Source organism: Garra rufa, chromosome 24 (genome assembly GCF_049309525.1).
Source record: "Garra rufa chromosome 24, GarRuf1.0, whole genome shotgun sequence".
Lineage (NCBI taxonomy): Eukaryota > Metazoa > Chordata > Actinopteri > Cypriniformes > Cyprinidae > Garra > Garra rufa.
In genome coordinates this window covers 36,916,346-36,940,127 of record NC_133384.1, presented here as the reverse complement: position 1 = coordinate 36,940,127, position 23,782 = coordinate 36,916,346, and the positions used below count along the sequence as shown (strand labels likewise).

The 23,782-nt window shown below is 40.1% G+C and overlaps 3 gene segments (V, D, J or C); 2 read left to right on the top strand and 1 right to left on the bottom strand.

Moving 5' to 3' along the window:
* Positions 1–14,333: 14,333 nt before the first annotated feature.
* LOC141300941 (immunoglobulin kappa variable 4-1-like) lies at positions 14,334–14,806 on the top strand. The segment is given in 2 exon segments: positions 14,334–14,382; positions 14,472–14,806. Coding segments are annotated over 2 exon segments (384 nt in total).
* Positions 14,807–21,534: 6,728 nt separating this feature from the next.
* LOC141300347 (Ig lambda chain C region-like) lies at positions 21,535–23,032 on the bottom strand. The segment is given in 3 exon segments: positions 21,535–21,928; positions 22,755–22,806; positions 23,009–23,032. Coding segments are annotated over 3 exon segments (393 nt in total).
* Positions 23,033–23,306: 274 nt separating this feature from the next.
* On the top strand, positions 23,307–23,782 carry LOC141300952 (immunoglobulin kappa variable 4-1-like). The segment is given in 2 exon segments: positions 23,307–23,355; positions 23,445–23,782. Coding segments are annotated over 2 exon segments (387 nt in total).

Genomic DNA, 23,782 nt, shown 5'->3' with positions numbered 1-23,782 from the left:
TCCCGTGTTTGAATCCTGACTCGAGATCCTTTCCCGCCCCCTAGCTCTCTCCCACTTCACTTCCTGTCATTTCTGATTTGTCCTATCGAGCGGGCCTTCTTGTATAATCCAAAATCGACTCATTCATCCACGAACAGATTTGTTAAAAGCCAACCAAAGCCACAGGAGCTGAGTACGGGAATAATTTATCACGCGTAAATTATCCATTACATTCGCATCTTAAAGTTAATTTTATCTACCGAATACTTAGCAAACAACACGCCCTTCTTTCCTGCCAACCCCTCCCACAACAGGTGCCTTAATTCTCAAGTAATTAGGTGTGCAGATCGATCAAATTCTGACTTGAAGCAGTGCATGCCGGTTAGAAATTTTGTCCGACTTGAAACGGTGTCGATGGCAGGTGACTGTAACAAGATTTTTATAGTAATATGACAGCAATCAGATATCTCACACTGTCATAGTGTTTGGGAATATTTATGCATAATTTAAACACACAACTACATGATATTAGACTAAAAAAATAAACATTTTAGAAGAGAAAGCAACATCACAGTTGTTTGAACCAATGAGCATTAAACTGTGTAATCAACCTGCTCAATCCGACATAGCCACCTCACGGTCGCAAGAGTTTTTTTTGGCACACGTCAGCATGATGTCAGAGCAAGTCGGGTGTAACTTGGACACATTTCTAACCGGCATGCATCTTGCGTTGATCACCGGTGATCGATTCTACGATCGATTCATCTCAAACGAGCCTACTGTCTTTACAGTACAGATGATATAATACGTGTACACGCAATAGCGTCTACAGGCGTCATTTCGTGTAAAGATGTTAATGTTTGGCCAATGGCAAGGCCGAAAACATCCAAATTTGCATAAAATTGATTAAACATATAATAGTGACGTAAATCTCTACATAATGACGTACCAATATACGTACTAACGCACTTGGCGGTACGTCATTTTCCCCTACCGGATATGTAGCTCTATCTATAGTCACATGATAATGACATATTACGACCTAGAAGGCATTTCAAAATACACCATGTCTTAAGTTTATCACTTTTTTAATGAAAAAAAGTTGAAATAAGAAAAAAAAGTTGAAATTGATTTATTGACTTTATAAACACATTGGTCACAGGACAGTGGATGGGAACATTCTAAACGGGGTATTCCAGAACGATTTAGCTTGGCTTAAAACAGTTTGGATGACCAAGTTCAGTACACACCTTATTATTAAAGCATATAACATTTACAGACAAGCAGAATATACCCCAAAATATGAGCGCAATGCACTGAGTTTCGCGATCAAGCGCACGCAATAGCTTAAAGCTTGCCACAAAGCACCGGCAAAAGTAATTACCATGAATGTGTCAAGATGAAATAGTAAGGAGGTATTTTAATTATTTATTAATAAAATTCATATAGGTTTAACGTTTAAACTATAATTGTGATATGCTTGAACTGTTTAATATCTATAGATTTAGTCAAAGTCAAAGTCAACTTTATTGTCAATTCTGCCACATGTACAGGACATACAGAGAATTGAAATTGCATTACTCTCAGACCCATGGTGCATACAAGTAACATTAAATACAAACAGTAACATTAAATACAAGGGTAGAATTAAAAAAATATGAATAAATACAAATAAACAATATATAAAATGAAAAACACAATATACAAGTAAGGGCACATGGTAGAGAGTGCAAACCATGTAAACATGTAAACAATATAGTGCAACAGAGCTTGTAATGTGTAAAAGTGTCAGAGCAGTCTTGTAACTAATAATAATAATAATAATTAGTTACATTTATATAGCGCTTTTCTAGACACTCAAAGCGCTTTACAGTGTCAGGGGTATCTCCTCATCCACCACCAGTGTGCAGCATCCACCTGGATGATGCGACAGCAGCCATAGTGCGCCAGAATGCCCACCACACACCAGCTTACTGGTGGAGAGGAGACAGAGTGATGAAGCCAATCAGAATATGGGGATGATTCGGAGGCCATGATGGTCAGAGGCCAATGGGCAAATTTGGCCAGGATGCCGAGGTCACACCTCTACTCTTTTCGAAAGACATCCTGGGATTTTTTAATGACCACAGAGAGTCAGGACCTCTGTTTAACGTCTCATCCGAAGGACGGTGCTTTTTGGCAGTATAGTGTCCCCGTCACTATACTGGGGTGCTAGGACCCACACAGACCACAGGGTGAGCACCCCCTGCTGGCCTCACTAGCACCTCTTCCAGCAGCAACCTAGTTTTCCCAGGAGGTCTCCAATCCAGGTACTGACCAGGCTCAACCCTGCTTAGCTTCAGTGGGTGACCGGTGTAACCCAGATCGCTGAAGAGATTCTGTTGATGTAAGGAGAGAGAGAAAAGAAAAAATTATATATAAAACAGTTATTTTATTAATATCTGTGGGGAAAGAAAAAAAATAGAAAGTTCAAGATTCGAAGAGAAAATGCATAAACTAAAATCATAAAACTCATTTAGAAAAGTTATCCTATTTAGCAAGACGAAGATTGGTTCAATTCAACGAGTGGGAGTTAGCCCCGCCTTAAAAGGTGGTTTCAGGGCAAGGGTGATGCAACACTTTTTACGAGACAGCGAAGCGGCTAGTTCGAGTTAGAGAAACTGCTGGTGCGATCCTAAAGAAAGAAACAAGAGAATTAGAACGAACAAACCAAGAGTTAAATCAGAGAAACAATAGACAGACTTTTAGATTAAAGTGCGGATTGAGTTTGATCAGTCAAACTTTACGAGTGAATGTGTTATTGATTGCTACGAAGAGAATACATATCCAAAGTTGGGAGTTTGTTCTTCATACCCGAGAATTGAGTTCTCTTGGTGAGTGCTGTTATTAAATAATTTTTTTGTGGGTAAAATGCTTGATAAATGGGGTTGAATTACTAAATTCTGATGTTATATGCAGTTGTATGTAAAATAGTTGACCCTTTTTGTTTATAATGGGAATACTATTGCATGTATGTGTTGAATAATTAATGTTTCAGAGTTAAAAGTCACCTTGAGTGGTTAATAGAGGTTATTTTACTGAATTTCGTCGTGTATTTGAGCTATGAGTTAATGCGCGATCATGACGCACATGTAATACGGGCAGATGAGGCCTAGTGCGTCATCAGAAAAAAAAAGCTCTTTGCACATACAGACTAGATGTGCTAAAGTAAGACGGAATTTCAGTAAAAGGAAAAATGTTGAAAGGTGTTTATTTGCGGACTAACTGCTGTAATGATGTATATTTTGGAAAGGAATGTCTAATTGTATTTTTGGCCTTGTCTTTGCAAGGTTGGGTCTTTTCTTTCTTCCCTTTTCCTTTTGTTTCTTCTTCTTTTCTACTTTTTGTCATTTCTGAGTCGGATGCTGCACATTTCCTGGACACCTGATGATTTTGAAGAATAGTTGTATGTGAATTGTCCCTGCTTGCTTCACATCGGAAACACCGTTGCGAGCGGGAACTGGCGAGCCAATTGCCCATATAAGGAAGGACCGAGCTTGTGAATCAAGGAACTAACAGAGTGGTATGATTGAGCACACATCTGAATTGAACTGTGTTGATCTGAGATACATTGCGGAAGAAGGATCTCGTGGGAGCGGCATTCGAACTGGAACTGAGAATTAGTGTGTGTATATATATATATATATATATATATATATATATATATATAAAGAGGAATCTGAATTATATTGAGACTGCTAATTAAGCAGTAATTTGACCTGTGATTTTATTTTATCCACTGTTATTTTTTTCCTTTCAAATTCTATTGTATTTCGTTTCATTTTTTTTTTTTATATTTAATTTTTTTATTTATTTTTTCTTGGAGAACGAGAGAAAAAAGTTGTATTCTTAAAGTGTTATCATTTGGAAGGATTGTATTTGAATTTGAAACGTTTACTTAACCTAAATAATGAGTCAATTAGAAACAAATTGAATAAATAGGTAAACAAACAAATAAATTATATACATATATTAATAGAATAAGGGTCAATTAAATTTATTAGCTTGAAACTAAATAGGTAATAAAAAGAGAAACAATAATAATTATAAATTAAATAGGAAATATAAATAAGGGCTATAATAAGGTTATATTTAATTGTTCCACGGCAAATCCTTGCTGTTCTCCTGGTAATTATATATATATATATATATATATATATATATATATATATATATTTTTTTCTTTCCCTCCTGTGTGATGTGATGTTTTAAAATTCACTGCTTTATTATTCAAATTCCTTAAATACATCATACTAAATTTTCTAACGCAACGAGTGTTTGTCACAAATTCTTTCTCCCCTTGCTGTTGACGCAGTCTCTTGAGCGAACCTGGTCTTCTGGTCACTGGTCCAAATTTTGAAGCGGTGCACTTCACGCTCATTTGCATATTTCACTGTTTGTAAGTGAGGGTTGCACTGTCGCCGCAACACAGGTTACAGAAAGTTGGCGAGCCAGCCAGGAGACTGTTGCTTAGCAACAAGGACAGTAATAGGAAAGGTAGAAAGCGAGCAAATTTGTGAAAAAAAAAATTCCCCCAGAGTGTTGACCCTACGTTGTGATAATGGAAATCATAGAGAGAGAAAGTGTGAACATTGAAAATGCGCTTATAGTCAAAGGCCTCACATTGACCGAGGCAGATGATGAGCTAGTAACCTTCTTGCAAAAGTTTGGCTCAGTTAAACGTAACTTGATAATTGATGATCAAACTTCTGAGTTCCATCAGCATGCTATTGTGGAATATGTTCACAGCTCTGCGATGCTGAATTTAACGCCAATGCTACCCTTAACCCTGGGAAGCCTCTTGAACCCAAGTGTCACATTTCAAGTACGAGCTCTGGCTAGCGTCTGTAACCGGACAGCTAGTGATGAAGTCACTGAGGGGTATATTGAAAAATTAAAGGCCCTTGCTAAAGAGAGTGAGAGGCCCCTCTCAGATGTGCTTCAGGAGGAGTTAGAAAAACTCCAAGCTCACTCCGCTAACTGTACTCCACAAAGAGCACAAAAGGCATGCGTTGATGATTCCCTTAGTTCAGAGGCGTCTTGTTCCCCGATACTCTTGTCGACCAATGCAGAAACAGTAGGAATGCGAATCCCAGAATCCAAAGACCCAACCAAGAGACGGGTGGCCCCAGTGGCCTTCCCAAATCCAGAAACCACTGTTGATGGTGTCACAGTTACTACCAGCCCTGGTTTCCCTGTGAATGTTGCAGACCCACCGGGTATTCAAAGAATGGTAGTGGAGCACATAGTAAAGACAGCTGATGCTGCAATGGTGCAACAAACCTCAGTTCGCCTTAGGATTTTCTCAGGGAGGTGTCCACGCCCTCCAAATGAACCTGATTTTGATACTTGGCGAGCAAGTGTAGACCTTCTGCTAAGTGACCCGTCTGTTTCAGATTTACATAGAGCACGTAGGATCTTAGACAGCTTGCTGCCTCCCGCTGCAGACGTAGTGAAGCATGTGCGACCTCCAGCTTTGCCTGTGGTATACCTAGAGTTACTAGAGTCAGTGTACGGTTCTGTAGAGGATGGTGATGAACTGTTGGCCAAATTCATGGGCACCTTACAGAACCAGGGTGAAAGGTCATCTGATTTCTTGCATCGGTTGCAAGTTCTTCTGAGTTCAACGATTAGGAGGGGAGGTATTGCGGAGAAAGATCATGATCGTTGCCTCTTGAAACAGTTTATGAGAGGGTGTTGGGACAATGGTCTCATTGACAGCCTTCAGTTAGGAAAGAGCGAGTCTCACCCCCCCACTTTTGCTGAATTGGTTGTGTTAATTCGAACAGAGGAGGGTAAGCGTGCCTCCAAAGAGGAGCGAATGAAAAGACACCTTGGGTTGTCAAAAACTCCTGTTGCTTCCCCGAGGCCACGGTCTGCCACTCAGCAAGTGTCTGTCTATTCACATGAGACACCAAATTCTAGCAATTTGGAAACTGACTTCCTAAAGAAACAACTTGCAGAAGTACAGGCCCAAGTTGCTACTCTAGGTCAAACTCCAAGCCCGAGGCGCCTGAGTGGGTGTTCTGAGAAGGCAGAGTTGAACACTTTGAGGAAAGTAGTGGAAGAGTTGCGCACTCAGGTAGCTACTATGAAAACATCCATGGCTCAAGAAGTAAAGTGTGGAAATTCTGATGACTCAGAAGTCGCTAACCTGCGACGACAAGTTGCTGAACTGCAAGCTCAGAGTGCTGCTCAAAAGAGTTATAAAGACTACTCCCGAGAGACTGCTAGTCCCCGAGTTTTTCCGCCACAGAATTAGTTTGAGACCGACACAGTTAGAGGTGCTAGAAGGGCCCAACCAATGGCCAATCGGCCTCGCCCTGGATATTGTTTCCGTTGCGGAGAAGATGGCCATTTGGCTGTTGCTTGCGATAATCCTGCAAATCCCCCGAAAGTTGAGGAAAAGCGGCGTAAGTTGAGGGAGCAACAGGCCCAGTGGGACTCTCTGCATGGGAATTCCTCTTTGCCTTTAAACTAAGGGAAGTCTCTGTAGCGGGGCATACAGAGACAAGGTGTAAAAGTAACCGCCCTAAATGTTATAGGCAAGTGCCTGTCACAAGCAATCATGAGTCACCCTTAAAGAATCTACCGAAGGGGTTAGTAGGAGTAAAGTGCACTGCGCAAATTAGTATCGGTGGTAAAGAGGTAGGCTGTCTCCTAGACACGGGCTCTCAGGTTACTACGGTTCCCCAGGTGTCTACGAGGCACATCTATTTAATCACCCGCTGAAGTCGTTAGAAAATTTGTTAGAGGTGGAGGGAGCTAATGGGCAAGCCGTGCCATATTTGGGTTACATCGAGTTGGCCTTGAGGTTCCCGAAAGAGTTTGTAGGTGTTGAAGTCGAAGTCCCCACTTTAGCTTTAGTAGTTCCGGATCTAAAGAGTATGTCACAAGTGCTTGTCGGTACAAATTCCCTGGATGTACTTTATGGCCACTGCATTAGGGAGAATCAGAGTAACCCTTGTTCGAGCCTCCACGGATACCAGGCAGTGCTTAAAGTCCTGGAGGCAAGATGGAAGCAAATTAGCAGTGAAGCATTGGGGCACGTGAAGCTGATAGGTAATTTACCTGAAGTCATACCTGCCGGGAACACGGTGGTCCTGAATGGTTCAGTTCAGCTTAGGGAACCTTGTATGGAGAAATGGGTGACTCTTGAGCAACCATCGGCCCCATTCCCAAGCGGTCTCTTAGTTGCAAGCTGTGTGCACACATTGCCTTCTAGACGACCTTCTCAGCTGTCCGTCTTACTTAAAAATGGTACTCAAACAGATATAACGATCCCCCCTAAAGCTGTACTTGCTATCCGTGCTATACAGAGGGTTATAGAGAAAACATCCCAGAATTCAAGCGAAGTTGAATCATCAGCACCTACCCATGCTAACCTTACTTTTGATTTTGGAGACTCTCCTTTGTCTTCAGACTGGAGGGAGCGGATATCAAACCGGTTGAATTCTATGCCTGAGGTCTTCTCTTTACATGATCTTGATTATGGCTGTACAGGTCAAGTGAAACATCCAATCAGATTAACTGACGAGACACCCTTTAAGCATAGGGCACGCCCGATCCACCCCCAAGACATTGATGCTGTTCGAAAGCATCTTCAGGAACTAATGACTGCTGGAGTTATTCGTGAGTCGGAGTCCCCCTTTTCTTCACCCATAGTGGTAGTCCGAAAGAAAGATGGCTCGGTGCGACTCTGTATCGACTTTCGGAAGTTAAATTCCCAGACGATCAAAGACGCATACGCCCTGCCCAATCTAGAAGACGTTTTTTCTGTACTTACCGGCTCAAAGTGGTTCTCGGTGCTTGATTTAAAGTCTGGGTTCTATCAGATTGAGATGGATGAGGCCGATAAGTGCAAGACTGCTTTCGTATGCCCTCTTGGATTCTGGGAATTCAATAGAATGCCCCAGGGAATTGCAAATGCGCCAAGTACATTCCAAAGATTAATGGAGCGGTGTATGGGTGACCTCCACAGGAAACAAGTACTAGTCTTTATTGATGATTTGATAGTCTTTTCAAAGACCTTGGAAGAGCATGAGTCGCGGTTAGTACAAGTCCTCGATCGACTTAAAGAGTACGGATTGAAGTTGGCACCTGAAAAATGCCGTTTCTTCCAGACATTCAATTCAATTCAATTCAAGTTTATTTGTATAGCGCTTTTTACAATACAAATTGTTGCAGAGCAGCTGTACAAAAGTTTTAGGCTACTACAATATATTTAGTAGCTTATTAGTGGTGAATACTGTATGTTGAGTCGATGTACATATGATATAAATATTAAAATCAGTAACTGTGTAATCGAACAGATGATGAACACTAATTGCAATGGTTATGTGCTGTAATCAACTTGTGGGAAAATTATGTAGTGCTGTATGTTGTTTCAAGGCTGGCATCATCTGCGGTCCTCTGAGGGGTTGGCATCATCTCTTCTTCTGAATCCGGGCTGAATCTTGTGTAAACCCTAGTTACCACGGGATGGAAATCCCGTGGCAGAGACAGAGAAACAAAGAAATAATTAGCGTAGCTGCTGTTCCAACTTCCGACCAAACAAAAAATGATGTGTTTAGCCCAAGCTGAGGAATATTAATGTGCATTTGATCAGATGTAACTGAAATTACAACGTTATGAGATACATTATGTGAATGCTTGGCTAAAGAGATGAGTCTTTAATCTAGATTTAAACATAGAGAGTGTGTCTGAACCCCGAACGTTATCAGGAAGGCTATTCCAGAGTTTGGGAGCCAAATGAGAAAAGGCTCTCCCTCCTTTAGTGGACTTTGCTATCCTAGGTACTACTAAAAGTCCAGAGTTTTGCGACCTTGGGGAGCGTGAGGGATTGTAGCGTAGTAGGAGACTAGTTAGGTATGCAGGAGCTAAACAATTTAGGGCCTTGTAGGTAAGAAGTAATATTTTGTAAGTGATACGGAACCTAATGGGTAGCCAGTGTAGAGACTGTAAAACTGGGGTAATATGATCATATTTTCTTGACCTGGTAAGGACTCTAGCAGCTGCATTTTGGACTACCTGTAGCTTATTTATTGAAGAAGCAGGACAACCACCTAGTAGTGCATTACAATAGTCCAGTCTAGACGTCATGAATGCGTGAACTAACTTTTCTGCATCAGAAACAGGTAACATGTTCCGTAGCTTAGCAATGTTTCTAAGATGAAAGAATGCTGTTTTTGTAACATAGGAAATATGATTTTCAAAAGACAGGTTGCTGTCTAATATAACACCCAAATTTTTGACTGTAGAGGAAATAACAGTACATCCGTCTAGTTGCAAGTTGCAGTTTAAGAGATTCTGTGTACTGTTTTTTGGTCCAATAAGTAATATCTCAGTCTTATCTGAATTTAACAGTAGAAAATTATTGGCCATCCAGTCTTTCACATTTTTAACACACTCTGTTAACTTTGCTAAGTTAGAAGTTTCATCTGGTCTTGTTGAAATATATAGTTGAGTATCATCAGCATAACAATGGAAACTAATCCCATATTTCCTAATAATATTACCGAGGGGTAACATGTAAATTGAAAATAGCAGAGGACCTAGAACAGATCCTTGTGGCACTCCATACTTTACTGGTGATAACTGCGATGACTCCCCATTTAAATAAACAAAGTGGTAGCGATCGGACAGGTATGATCTGAACCATCTTAAAGCCTGCCCTTGAATACCTGTATAGTTTTGTAATCGATCTATGAGTATTTCATGATCTATAGTGTCGAACGCAGCACTAAGATCAAGTAAAACTAGCAATGAGACGCAGCCTTGATCTGACGCAAGTAGCAAGTCGTTTGTGATTTTTACAAGTGCAGTTTCTGTGCTATGATGGGGCCTGAAACCTGACTGAAATTCTTCAAAGATATTATTATTTTGCAGGAAGGAGCACAATTGAGCAGACACAACTTTTTCTAGAATTTTAGACATAAATGGAAGATTAGAAATGGGTCTGTAATTGATTGTAAATTTTATGTTTGTTTTTTTTTTACATTTCACACTTATCGATAAATTATGATTTGTGCATGAAAATGTTCTCACATGTGAGTCAGTCAGTAAGAGTGTGTCTCAATCAGCTGCTTAGTTAGTACTAGTCAGTGTGTAACTCAGGAATTACATAACACTAATGCTCAAAACATTCCCACAATGCACCATAAAAACCAGTATCACTGCTGTCTGTGACATTTCTTAAGGTTCCTCGAACCAACTTAGCTGAAATACATGTTTAATTCATGTACAAAAACCTTGAATAATTAAAATATTTAAATCATTATTATCTATAATCATAGACCCAGTGATGGGCAAGCTACTTGGAAAATGTAGTGAGCTAAGCTAACAGTTACTCTTCATTAAATGAAGCTTAACTACACTAAAGCTACAGCCTTGGGTAATGTAGCAAGCTAAGCTACAGCATCATGGCAAAAGTAGTTCACTACATCTAAGCTATTTTTTCAAATTTCATTTTTCTATTGAACCAACATCATACCAAGTCAATGCTCTCTCAGTGATCAATTAAATTGTCAGTCATACAGGCATACAAGTTCAGTTTAATGGTTTATTTAACCACTCTTCCAAACCAATTTGGCAAAAAAAATCTGTATCATGTACAGGCCTGGATTTATCTCATATTTTGGGGGGTTTAATTCTTTCTTGAAAAAAATAAAAACAAAAAAAGCAATGGCACCAGTTTCATAATATTAAACGAATAAAACAGGGAAAACACACAATTTGTAAATAAAATAATTGTATACATATTATTGAATAACATAGTCTATATATGAATGGGTGTTCGTCAACTGATTGCATGTCGTCAGAGTTTACAGTGTTGACAGCTTCGTAAAAAATAGCCTAATGGAAGCGCTGTAGATTTGTTGTATATAGCTACTAAAATATGACAGACCGCACAAAAACAGCACTTTAATTTACTGCCGTGTTTGAACAAAGATAGTGATTGATTTCATGAATACAGGAGCCTGTTTTTTTTAATTGTCAGAATCTATAGTACATAACAAATACAAAAATAAAAACAAATCACAAACTTTTGCAGTCAAGACTGTGAATAAAAGACAAGTGTGGAATGCAAGTCTAAGTATCTGGGAAGCAAAGCTAAATTCTATTGTAAATTTGTTAACTGACAGTAAGAACATATATCTCGTCCATACGAATGCCCTCACGGTCGATGACGTAGCCCAGGAATTGAACGGATGGAAGGTGGAATGAGCATTTTTCTGCTTTCAGGAAGAGTTGGTGTTCCCTGAGTTTCTGGAGGACCTCCGCAACGTGGTGGCTATGTTCAGTCTCACTCCGGGAGTAGATGAGGATATCATCAATATAGACAATTACTGACCGATGGAGAAACTCCCGGAGGACTTCATGTATGAAGTTTTGAAACACGGAAGGGGCGTTGACCAGGCCATAGGGCATGACGCAGTACTCATAGTGGCCTGTAGGGGTCACGAAGGCCGTCTTCCACTCATCCCCCTTCCGTATTCTCACCAGATTGTAAGCGCTGCGGAGGTCCAGTTTAGTGAAGATGGTGGCTGACCGGAGTTGCTCGAGGGCCGCAGGGACGAGAGAAAGGGGATACTTGAACTTGACAGTACCCTGATTCAGAATGCGGTAGTCTATGCACGGCCGCAGCCCTCCATCCTTTTTCCCTACAAAAAAGAAGCTGGATGCAGCGGGAGAAGTGGAGGGACGAATGTATCCTTGTTGAAGAGCCTCGTGGATATACTCCTCCATGGCCTTTGTCTCCGGAAGTGACAACGGGTAGATCCTTCCTCTGGGCAAAGGAGCATCTGGAATCAGGTCTATGGCACAGTCCCATGGCCGATGGGGAGGTAGCTGGGAAGCTCTCTTGGGGCAGAAGACGTCCTGGAAGGAGGAGTAGATATTCGGAATCTTGGTGGATCGTTGCTCCAGAGGGCTCTCGATGGACGTGGCGCAGACCGGAATGGGTCTTGGAATAGGACGTGGAATTTCTGGAAAGCACTCTGGAAAACAGTCGTGGCCCCACCGGATTACCTCTCCGTTGCCCCAAGAGATGATGGGATTGTGCTTCACCAGCCACGGGCGCCCCAAGATGATGTCCATGGTGGCCCCCTCCAGAACCAGAAGTTGAATTTCCTCTTGGTGAAGAGCTCCAATCTGTAGGTGGATGAGTTGGCATTTACGATGGATACGGGGTCGTGCAGTGATGAAACGTGTTATGGGCTGAATCTGGTAGACGCTCGACGAAGCTTCGGTTCGGAGCTGCAGCTGGCGACAGAGGTTCCCCGAGATGAAGTTTCCCGCTGACCCGGAGTCGATGAGAGCGTGGGCTAGGACAGAAGACGTGGTTAACTGAACACATGTAGACAGAGGATACATCTTTTCAACTTCGGACTGGATAACACTCACCGCGGTAGGAACAGGACGAAGGGGGCATTTCACCCGTACATGCCCACTGGCTCCACAATAGAGACACAAACCCCGGGTCAGCCTTCTCTGTCACGCAGCGGTTGACAGTCTACCAGATTCAAGTATCATAGGTTCTGGTTCTGGAGGGCTGGCGGTCTCCACTGGGCGGAGGAGTGCATTAGCAGAGACATCGGAGAGAGTCTGGTATGATTGCATACGGTCAGAACATCTGATGGACTGTTGGATGAAACGCTCTAGACCCATGGCGTCATCTGACGCAGCTAGTTGGAGGCGAAGACGGGGTTCGAGCCCGAGACGATAGGTGGTCAGCAACGACCGCTCGTTCCATCCACTGGCAGCAGCTAGGGTTCGAAAACGTAAGGCATACTCATGAGTTGACATCGATCCTTGTGACAAGTGATAAAGCTGCTCACCCGCTGATACTTCCCCGTCTGTACGGCTAAACACTTCCTTGAAGTGAGCGATGAATGCCTGGATGGAACGAGTGGTCGGCCCGCTTTGCTGCCACATCGATTCAGCCCACTTCAAAGCTGGTCCTGTGAGAAGAGAGGTGATAAACGCTATTTTAGACTGGTCTGTAGGATAGAGCGCTGGTTGCATAGAAAAGACTAGAGAACATTGCAGTAGAAATCCATTGCACTCCTCCGCCCCGCCAGCGTAGGGCGCTGGTCGGGCCATGGGACTGGATGGTAGAGGATCCGAAGAAGTGCATGGAGGTGTGGGTGCCGGCGGTGCGGAAGGGGTGACAGATGGAGATGACAGTAAAACCTTCCGTAGAGAATCCACTAGTTCTTGGAAAGGATCCTGCGCACTCATGCTGCTTGCGGTTATGGTCCGGGCTTCCTGTTATGAAGCAGACGGGACAACAAGGTGAGTATAATACAAGTGATGTTTATTATGTTAAGAGCAGCAGTGCCGGAGGTGAATGGAGTTCTCGTGATGGTGAGTATGTCTTGTATAGAAGAATTCGGAGCCGGGTGAAGACGTGGAGTGAATAACAGGTCCTTTCTTTTGCAGGTGGCAAGACTGGAGGATTCCAAGAACGATAGCCGGAGGGATACTGAGAGTCCGTGAATCCGCCACCCTCCGCTGACGTGGAAGTCAGCTTACGGCACACACCACTGACGACTGGAGACTGAGAAGACACAGAAGACTGGAACTGGGAGGACTGGAACGAGACAGAGTTCAGGTAAGTACAATAAGGTACGTATTTCAGATAGTGAGACTCGTAGAGAGACACTAGCAGTCCGCTTTCGCTAGAACGAGCCCGGACAATGAGTGGCGTGTGGAGAGTGGCTTTTGTGTGCTGGTGATGATTGAGTGCAGGTGTCCATTAATCAGTATTCAGGTGAAGGTGATCTGGGAGTGATTGTGGGTGCAGAACCTGACCAATCCGTGACAATGTTTATCTCGATTTTTTTTTTAACCTGCAACATGGACTTTAAAGTATAGAGAACAATATATAGCTTATAGCTTTTGTTGACGCTACCGCGTTACTTGATCAAAATAATAGCTTAGCTACTGAAAAGCTATTTGATTCAGAAAACAGCGACGCTACCACCACGCTACTGAGAAATGTAGTTAAGCTAGTAGCGTCACTACTTGTAGCGACGCTACTGACCAACACTGCATAGACCATCCTGTAATAAACCGACAGATGATAAAACACCAGCCAAAATAATTGTACAAACAAACAAAGATTTAACGGTGTCTTGTGTGGATACAGTGATTGACAGGAAGAAATGAATGAGCAATTTTCATTTAGAAGCTCATTTAAATACAGGATCAGTTCATTTGCATATTGATCAGATGCTTCAGTGCTCTGAGAGTGTTTATAGTGCTGTGAGTTTAACACTTCATCACTGACACACACAACAATCTTCATCAACATGACCTTCATCATCATCTTCATCTGGACTCTCACAGCGTTTGCTCAAGGTTTGTGGAGCACAAGTTTGATAACAATTAATTTCTTCAAGTATATTGTCAAAGTTTGGAGTTGATTTTCTTCTTGTTGTGTGTTTCAGAGTGTAGAGGACAGATCACCGTCACTCAGAGTCCCTCAATGACAGCAGCTCAACCAGGAGAAACTGTCAAAATCAACTGTAAAACCAGCAGAGATGTATATTACCATACAACTTGGGGACATTATTTAGCCTGGTACTTACAGAAATCTGGAGAAGCTCCTAAACTCCTGATTTATTTAACAAGCACACTTCAGTCAGGAACTCCATCTAGATTCAGTGGCAGTGGATCTAACAGTGATTTCACTCTGACCATCAGTGGAGTCCAGACTGAAGATGCTGGACATTATTACTGTCAGAGTTATCACTGGATCAGTGGTGCTGTGTTCACACAGTGATAAAGAGTTGTACAAAAACCTCTGTCAGTCAGAGTCACAGTGACTGAACTGATACTGCAGCTGCTCAAACACTATCACTCACTACTGACACACAGAGACCAAACACAGGAACTACACTCAAGCTCTATTAGACTGTGATCTGTCCTGTGACAGATGATTTTGACCAAACCAAACAAAAAAAGCACAATTTTCTCAGTTCGAGTGTTGTGTTTTTGTAGATTTTACAATCATAATCTATCTCTAATAAAATTGCCTTATGAAACTACCACTCAAACTCCATAACTGTCTCATCACTCCATGAGCAGAAGTGAAACTGTTTCAGTTCAGAGCGTTGAACCAATCAAACAGTGAAACTGTGAGTTTGAGGTGTAAATCAGATTTGCATTGGCAGCTTTAGTGATTCTGATCGTCTCAGAATAGAGCAGCTCCGTCTCCAGTGACCATGTTCAAACCCCAAGAGCTTCAGTTCACATTTACTGCTAAATGCAGCTGTTCTCAACTATTACAATCCATCAACAGCAGCTCAAACTTTAGTGAAGGAACGACACACTGATCAATGATGCAGTCCAACACAAATGGAAGGCGTTCAGAAGCTTTATTGAATGAACATCAATGACAGCACATTGAAAGACTGCTTTAGTATTTAAAAAAAAAAAGACTTCTGATCACCAGTTTAACCTCTGTCACACTCAAAAGAACACAAAAAGGTCTCCTAAATTAAAACTAGTAATTCAAAATTTTAAAATAATAAATAAAAGTAAATACAAATTTCATAGAATTATTCATAAAATGCATGTATAAATCACATTTTCATTCATTCATAATTTTATAGGGTCATGTGTTTCTTAAAGCATTTTTGATCATTTTTAAATACTTTTTAATAAATTCTGATGATCTGTGACCTCTGTTAGTGATTCAACTCTCACTCGGTGAGGGGCATGGAGGTTTAGACACATTCATTTTCATAGATTTTGCATTGCAGCACAAGCTTCAGGAGGTTTTATATCTCTGTGAGTTTGAACACTGAGAATCTGATTCTGAACCAACAGCAACCATGAGCTTCATCACCATCTTCATCTGGATCTTCACTAGCTGCTGTTTTACAAGTGAGGAAATAAACATACTCTACTCTAACTGATCATCTGTGCTAAAATACTGATTTATTATGCAAACACCCTCCAGTCAGGAACTCCATCTAGATTCAGTGGCAGTGGATCTAACAGTGATTTCACTCTGACCATCAGTGGAGTCCAGACTGAAGATGCTGGACATTATTACTGTCAGAGTTTCCACTGGATCAGTGGTCGTGTGTTCACACAGTGATAAAGAATCGTACAAAAACCTCTGTCAGTCAGAGTCAAACACTATCACTCACTACTGACACACAGAGACCAAACACAGGAACTACACATGTGCTCAAAACGGAGTTAGGAGTCAAATCAGCTCTATTAGATTATGATTTGTTTGGTGATTTGAGGTTTGGCTATAATCAGAGAAAGCTGAGTGTGTAAACTGATATCAAATCAAAAAAACAATTGTGCCATATTTCTCAGGTCCAATGTTGTGGTGTTTGTGTTGGTTAGATTATATTTTTTTTACACTCATATTTAATTCTAAAGTCATATGTGACCTGTGCTGGCAAAATTAGTTGCGATAAGCACATTTTCAAAAATAAGTTATTTGTTGGAATTGACCAAAACAAAAATGAGTGAGCTACACCCATTTAAAGTCAGTTGAGCCAGCAAAGTGAATTTTGAAAAAAATCAGTTAAAGTTTCCTAAATTTTTTAAAAGCAAAAATCACCCAGCAATGTTGCATCTTTTCCTCCACTTCTTTTCTTAATAATAATTATTCATTCTTGTCAAAAGCATTGTACAAAAACCTCCGTCACACTCAAATGAACACAAACTCCAGCAGAGAAAGAGAGAACGATGCTCACACACACTGTGTGATGGATTATTATAAAAAGCAACACAAAATGATCATCTTTAAATACCAAATACTTGTTATATGGCTGAAATCATTTGTTTTATAATTAGTCCCAAAATACTCATCACATTTACACCAATACGATTTACCTGCTTTAAAAAGAAATCTTTAGCAAGATTTAGATGCTCTTTCCCATTTGGATGACTTTTGACCTGTTATACAGTATCCTGGATGACAACAAATCTCTAACACAGGTAAACAGGCAAGGTGGTTTTATGTAAATCTGTTTGTGAGATAAACTTTTGTAAAATAGAAATTCACACAAAAGGTAATAAAGTCACAATTATTTTTATTAGATAATATACTCACTGCCAACATCCAGTTTAATGCAGTCCTAAACCCCTGATTTATTAGATAAAAATAAATAGATTCAGTGGCAGTGGATCTAGGTCTGATTTTACTCTGACCATCAGTGTAGTCCAGACTGAAGATGCTGGACATTATTTCTGTCAGAGTTCATACTGTTCTAGTATTTGCGTGTTTACACAGTGATATAAATTCAGTGTACAGAGTCGTACAAAAACCTAGTTGTAAACATTAGTTCATCTAAATCTGTCAATCATAATGCAAGAGCAGCATATATAAACGGCTGCCTACGTTACTTCATCTCCACCTTTTATGTCCATTTTACTTCAATGATCCTGATATACTTAGATCTTGAGTTGAGTCCAGTAACATTGGCAGAATCTCCATTATGAACATAAGACAAATGTGTTTACCTGCAGCATTAGTTCTGGGGGTTTTACAGCGAATCTTTCCACACGTTACATCCTTACACCAGTAGATGGAGACAAGGGACTGTTTTTATGAGTGAGTTGATTCAAATGATTCATTCAAAACACTGATTCAATCATGCTGTCGTTTATTCAAATGATGTTTGAAAAGAAAAAGAAAACAGCGCGTTTGCTGATGAGATGTTGCATTATGTCCGTAAATGATTATATTGAATTTGTGAAACGTTTGTGAAACATCACATTAATCCTGTTAAAACTGTTCACCACTGAAGCATTTGCATAGAGAGTGTGTTTTACATGAGCGACACACGCTTCAGTGCTCTGTGTGTTTATAACTCTGTCAAACATCAAACATGATCAACAACTGATTTTCTCTGTAACTGAACCTACAACCAACAAAAATGACTTTCATCACCATATTTATCTGGACGCTGGCAGTATTATGTCGAGGTTTGTGTCTGTAAAGTTTAGTATTTATGTGTGTTGAGAAGATATGGTTGAAAAAGTGTTTTTGATTTCTGATCTTTCTCATTTGACAGAATCTATTGGGCAGGTGACAGTAACTCAAACTCCTTCAGTGCTGTTCGCTCAAACTGGACAATCAGTCACTGTAACCTGTACATTTAACAGTGATCCCAACTGCTGTAAAAATGGAAATCATTTTCTTAACTGGTACCTAAAGAAACCTGGAGAAGCAACTAAATTCCTGATTTATGCAACAAGCAGCCGCCAACCAGGAATTCCATCTAGATTCAGCGGCAGCAGATCATCTGGGAGACATTTCACTCTGACCATCAGTGGAGTCCAGACTGAAGATGTTGGACATTATTACTGTCAGAGTGGACACTGGATCAGTGGTAAAAATGTGTTCACACAGTGTCAAGTCAAGTCAAGTCACCTTTATTTATATAGCGCCTTTTACAATACAGATTGTGTCAAAGCAACTGCACAGTATAACAGCACAATAGTGTGTAAGTAACGCATTATTGTAACAATCAATTTTCAGTTAAAGGCAGTTCATCAATGAATTCAGTGATATCATCGTCAGTTCAGTTCAAATAGTATACGATATCGCTGGAAAGTGATAAAGAGCCGTACAAAAACCTCCGTCACACTCAAATGAACACAAACTCCAGCAGAGAAAGAGAGAAGGACACTAACACACACTGATATGAGACCCAACATCAGCTCTTCTCAACATCAGTGTTTGATTATTAGAAAAAGCAGCTCAAAATGTTCATCTTTAAAAAAAACAAGTACTTGTTATAAAGCTGAAATCATTTCTTTCATAATCAGTCCCAAAATACTCTCATCACTGCTCATCACCTTTACACCAATAGTGTTTACCTGCTTTATAATGAAACCTGTTGCAAGATTTAGATAGTTATTCCTTGTTGGATGACTTTTGACCTGTTATACAGTATCCTACTAGCTCTCAGCATTCAGATCTTGAATCAGAATTTGAATGAAACTGATCATTAAAACAGTGTTTGGAGAGAAAAGCTTGACCCAAAATAACGTGAAGCAAATCATGAGTGTCAATTTCTGTAACTGGAAAAAATAAATAATTTGCAAAGATACTTAATGGTAAAGCTGTATCTGTCGTCTTCAGGTAAATGATCTGGAGTGTGTTTGCATATTGATCAGATGCTTCAGTGCTCTGAGAGTGTTTATAGTGCTGTGAGTTTAACACTTCATCACTGACACACACAACAATCTTCATCAACATGACCTTCATCATCATCTTCATCTGGACTCTCACAGCGTTTGCTCAAGGTTTGTGGAGCACAAGTTTGATATCAATTCATTTCTTCAAGTATATTGTCAAAGTTTGGAGTTGATTTTCTTCTTGTTGTGTGTTTCAGAGTGTAGAGGACAGATCACCGTCACTCAGAGTCCCTCAATGACAGCAGCTCAACCAGGAGAAACTGTCAGAATCAACTGTAGAACCAGCAGAGATGTGTACTTGAGTGGTTCGGATCATTGTTTAGCCTGGTACTTACAGAAACCTGGAGAAGCTCCTAAACGCCTGATTTATTATACAAACCGTCTCCAGTCAGGAACTCCATCTAGATTCAGTGGCAGTAGATCATCTGGGAGACATTTCACTCTGACCATCAGTGGAGTCCAGACTGAAGATGCTGGACATTATTACTGTCAGAGTTTACACAGTGGTCCAGTGTTCACACAGTGATAAAGAGTCGTACAAAAACCTCCGTCAGTCAGAGTCACAGTGACTGAACTGATTCTGCAGCTGCTCAAACACTATCACTCACTACTGACACACAGAGACCAAACATATGAACTACACATGTGCTCAAAACTGAGTTAGGAGTCAAATCAGCTCTATTATAGGCTAATGTGATCTGTGCTGTTGAAGACTGTTTGACTCAAATATGCTCTGATTCTAAGATGAATTGATATAAAAATCAAACAAAAACATTTTTTTTTGTAGATTGTACCACAATCATCATGTATTTTTGATAAACTTGCCTTATGAAACTTCCACTCAAGCTTCATAACTGTCTCATCACTCCATGAGCAGAAGTGAAACTGTTTCAGTTCAGAGCGTTGAACCAATCAAACAGTGAAACTGTGAGTTTGAGGTGTAAATCAGATTTGCATTGGCAGCTTTAGTGATTCTGATCGTCTCAGAATAGAGCAGCTCCGTCTCCAGTGACCATGTTCAAACCCCAAGAGCTTCAGTTCACATTTACTGCTAAATGCAGCTGTTCTCAACTATTACAATCCATCAAAATAATTTAACTTTAATTTTAACTTAATTAAATTGTTCATTAAAACAGCATATCAGCCTAGTTCAAAATAACGCAACAAGTCACAAACATCTAGTGCTTACTAGCAGACCTATGGCACAAACAAAATGGCATAATGGTGCCTCTGCTGTCTTCAGGTAAATGATCTGGAGTGTGTTTGCATATTGATCAGATGCTTCAGTGCTCTGAGAGTGTTTATAGTGCTGTGAGTTTAACACTTCATCATGAGAGCTTTTCTCCATTCACACTGAAAGAGCAACCAGCAAGAAGATGATGATCATCGGTGTCTTTATCTGGACACTCATTTTTTCTGTTCAAGGTTTATTTACTCAGTAATTCAAAATGTGTTTTATATGCATGTTTTTTGATGGCAAAACAGATTTTGTGTCACTACTTGACACTTTAATAATTGTTACTATTATTATCTTATGAAATGTCATTCACAGAAATTACAGGACAAGTTTCTGTGACTCAGACTCCCTCAGTAGCAGCTGTTCAACCAGGAGAAACAGTTACTATAAACTGTAAGACTAGCAGAGGAATTGGAGATCGTTCAGCTGGTTGTGGCTCCTGTCTGGCCTGGTATCTGCAGAAACCTGGAGAAGCTCCTAAACTCCTGATTTATCAGACCACATCACACCAGTCAGGAACTCCATCTAGATTCAGTGGCAATGGAGCAAGTTATGGAACAGATTTCACTCTGACCATCAGTGGAGTCCAGACTGAAGATGCTGGACATTATTACTGTCAGAGTGCACACTATATCAGCAGTAGCTGGGTGTTCACACAGTGATAAAGAGTCGTACAAAAACCTCCATCAGTCAGAGTCACAGTGACTGAACTGATACTGCAGCTGCTCAAACACTATCACTCTCTCGACAATGAAAATTTTAATGAATATTAATTAAAACTATGCATTCATTGAGTTTTCCTTATGCTAAATATATTAATCTAACACTCTTTATCTTATTCAATTTATCTAACATTGTCTGTGAAGTTTATAATTTGGCCCCATTTTCTTGTTTCTTCAGGAGTCTGCAGGTGTTTTCATGTCCATTAAATGAAGTTTATTTATAAAATGTATTTAAAAAAAACAACACCTAAACAAAAATGACACAAGATGAATTAATTTATTGACTAAATTGTTATAAAATCACCACTGGATGATAAAGCACACATATAGTCTTGTATTAAACACAAAGCAGAGCAGATGCAGATGAGAGCGCCTGAAGCTGGATGTGGAGAATGAAGGAGTCGCTCATGTGCTGTTAGTCTCCATGTGAGACATGAGTGAGAAGAGCAGCAGATCTACTCTGAACACTGATGTCTGGTCAGGTGTCCAGTGATCGCAGGCTGGCCGCTCCGTGTGGCCTCACAGATCACTGAGACGCTCTCCATCCACTCCTGCTCAGAGAGAGTCAGGCTGCTGCTCCAGCTGTACAGACCGTCCTTCTCCAGGAGCCCAGCGCTGCTCTCCTGAGACCTGCTGCTCCCGTCCACCTTCCAGCTCAGGCTCCAGTCTGACGGGAAGCCCTTGTTGGCCACACACACCAGTGTCGCTGTCTTCTTTGAGGAGATCTCTGCACTGGAGGGCGGCAGGACGCTCACTTTAGGACGAGTGACGCCTGACAAACACACAATAGTCCACTCAATCAAGAACAAAGCATTTCTCTCCTTTCAGGTTTCAGGTAAATGGAACAATTAGTGATAGTTTTTAGTCATTTTAGCATCACTAAACTGCAAACTGTCACCTGAATGAATTTTTACAAAGACTGTGATCAGCAAAGCAATGAAAGTTTGGTGAAACTTATTTATTTTGAAGATACTTTTTCATTATCAACTTCAATACTAGCCACTTTTATTAAAAGCGTCAAATTTTTGATGGCAACATGGGACAAGTACAAAAATTTGTTTTAAAAATAGAAAATATAACTTCTGACTGGCTTCTCTACTATAAATTATTAACTAATAAAATATTAACAAAAAAAATTCAATTAAACAACCATAATTTCCAGTTTGAAAAGATCTGCATGGTTTGCTTAAAAAAAAAAAATCAACATACTACTCTGAAAATGTATGTTTAAATACTATCTTACATTTTCAGGTAAAATCAAAGTTGTGCCAAAATGACATAATGCTACATTTGATTTCAGTGCACCTTTTTAACATTTAAAATTTAATTATCAATGAGGGAAAAAAAAGAGCTGAAACTCAAAAAAAACTTAAAATCTAGTTATTAAGAAATAACAGAAATGATTATAGTTCACTGGATGCCATGACAATGAAAACCATCTTTACAATATTGAGTGCCAAACATTCAATGTGAATTAAAAATAAAAGTAAAAATATATACATAAGCGTAAAAGGGTATCATTTCTATAGAGTTTTACAGTCATAAAGTGTTTAACAGTTAATTGTTGTATTAATAATATTAAATGATGATTTACTTACTGCCAACATCCAGTTTGGTGCCGCTGCCGAAAGTCCACCACAGTGATACAAACTAATAGAGCAGCTGAACAAAAACCTCCTGAACGCTTCACTAACTGCACAAACACACATCAACTGAGTCTCCAACAAACACATCCACTCACAGCAGAAATTACCTTGTGCTTGATATATTTTTTTTAATTATTACTACAGCACGTACCTGAATTTATGAAAAAAATGGTTTTATCTCAAACTCAGTTGATTCAGTAATTGACCAAGACACGTGTGATGATCTTCATGTCTGTAAAAACCTGCATAACATACTAAGTTGGTTTTGTAGATTTATTCAGTAGTGAATGACAATAAAAATTTTAATACCTTGGGTATTAGAAGATATTATAGTGAAAGACTAATTTAGTAGTTGTACTTTGTGTCTGTTAATGAGTGACTGTCTTCAGGTAAATGATCTGGAGTGTGTTTGCATATTGATCAGATGCTTCAGTGCTCTGAGAGTGTTTATAGTGCTGTGAGTTTAACACTTCATCACTGACACACACAACAATCTTCATCAACATGACCTTCATCATCATCTTCATCTGGACTCTCACAGCGTTTGCTCAAGGTTTGTGGAGCACAAGTTTGATATCAATTCATTTCTTCAAGTATATTGTCAAAGTTTGGATTTGATTTTCTTCTTGTTGTGTGTTTCAGAGTGTAGAGGACAGATCACCGTCACTCAGAGTCCCTCAATGACAGCAGCTCGACCAGGAGAAACAGTCAGAATCAACTGTAGAACCAGCACAAATGTATATTACCATACAATTTGGGGACATTATTTAGCCTGGTACTTACAGAAACCTGGAGATGCTCCTAAACTCCTGATTTATTTAGCAAGCAGCCTCCAGTCAGGAACTCCATCTAGATTCAGTGGCAGTGGATCTAACAGTGATTTCACTCTGACCATCAGTGGAGTCCAGACTGAAGATGCTGGACATTATTACTGTCAGAGTTACCATGAAATCAGCAGTAAAAGTGTGTTCACACAGTGA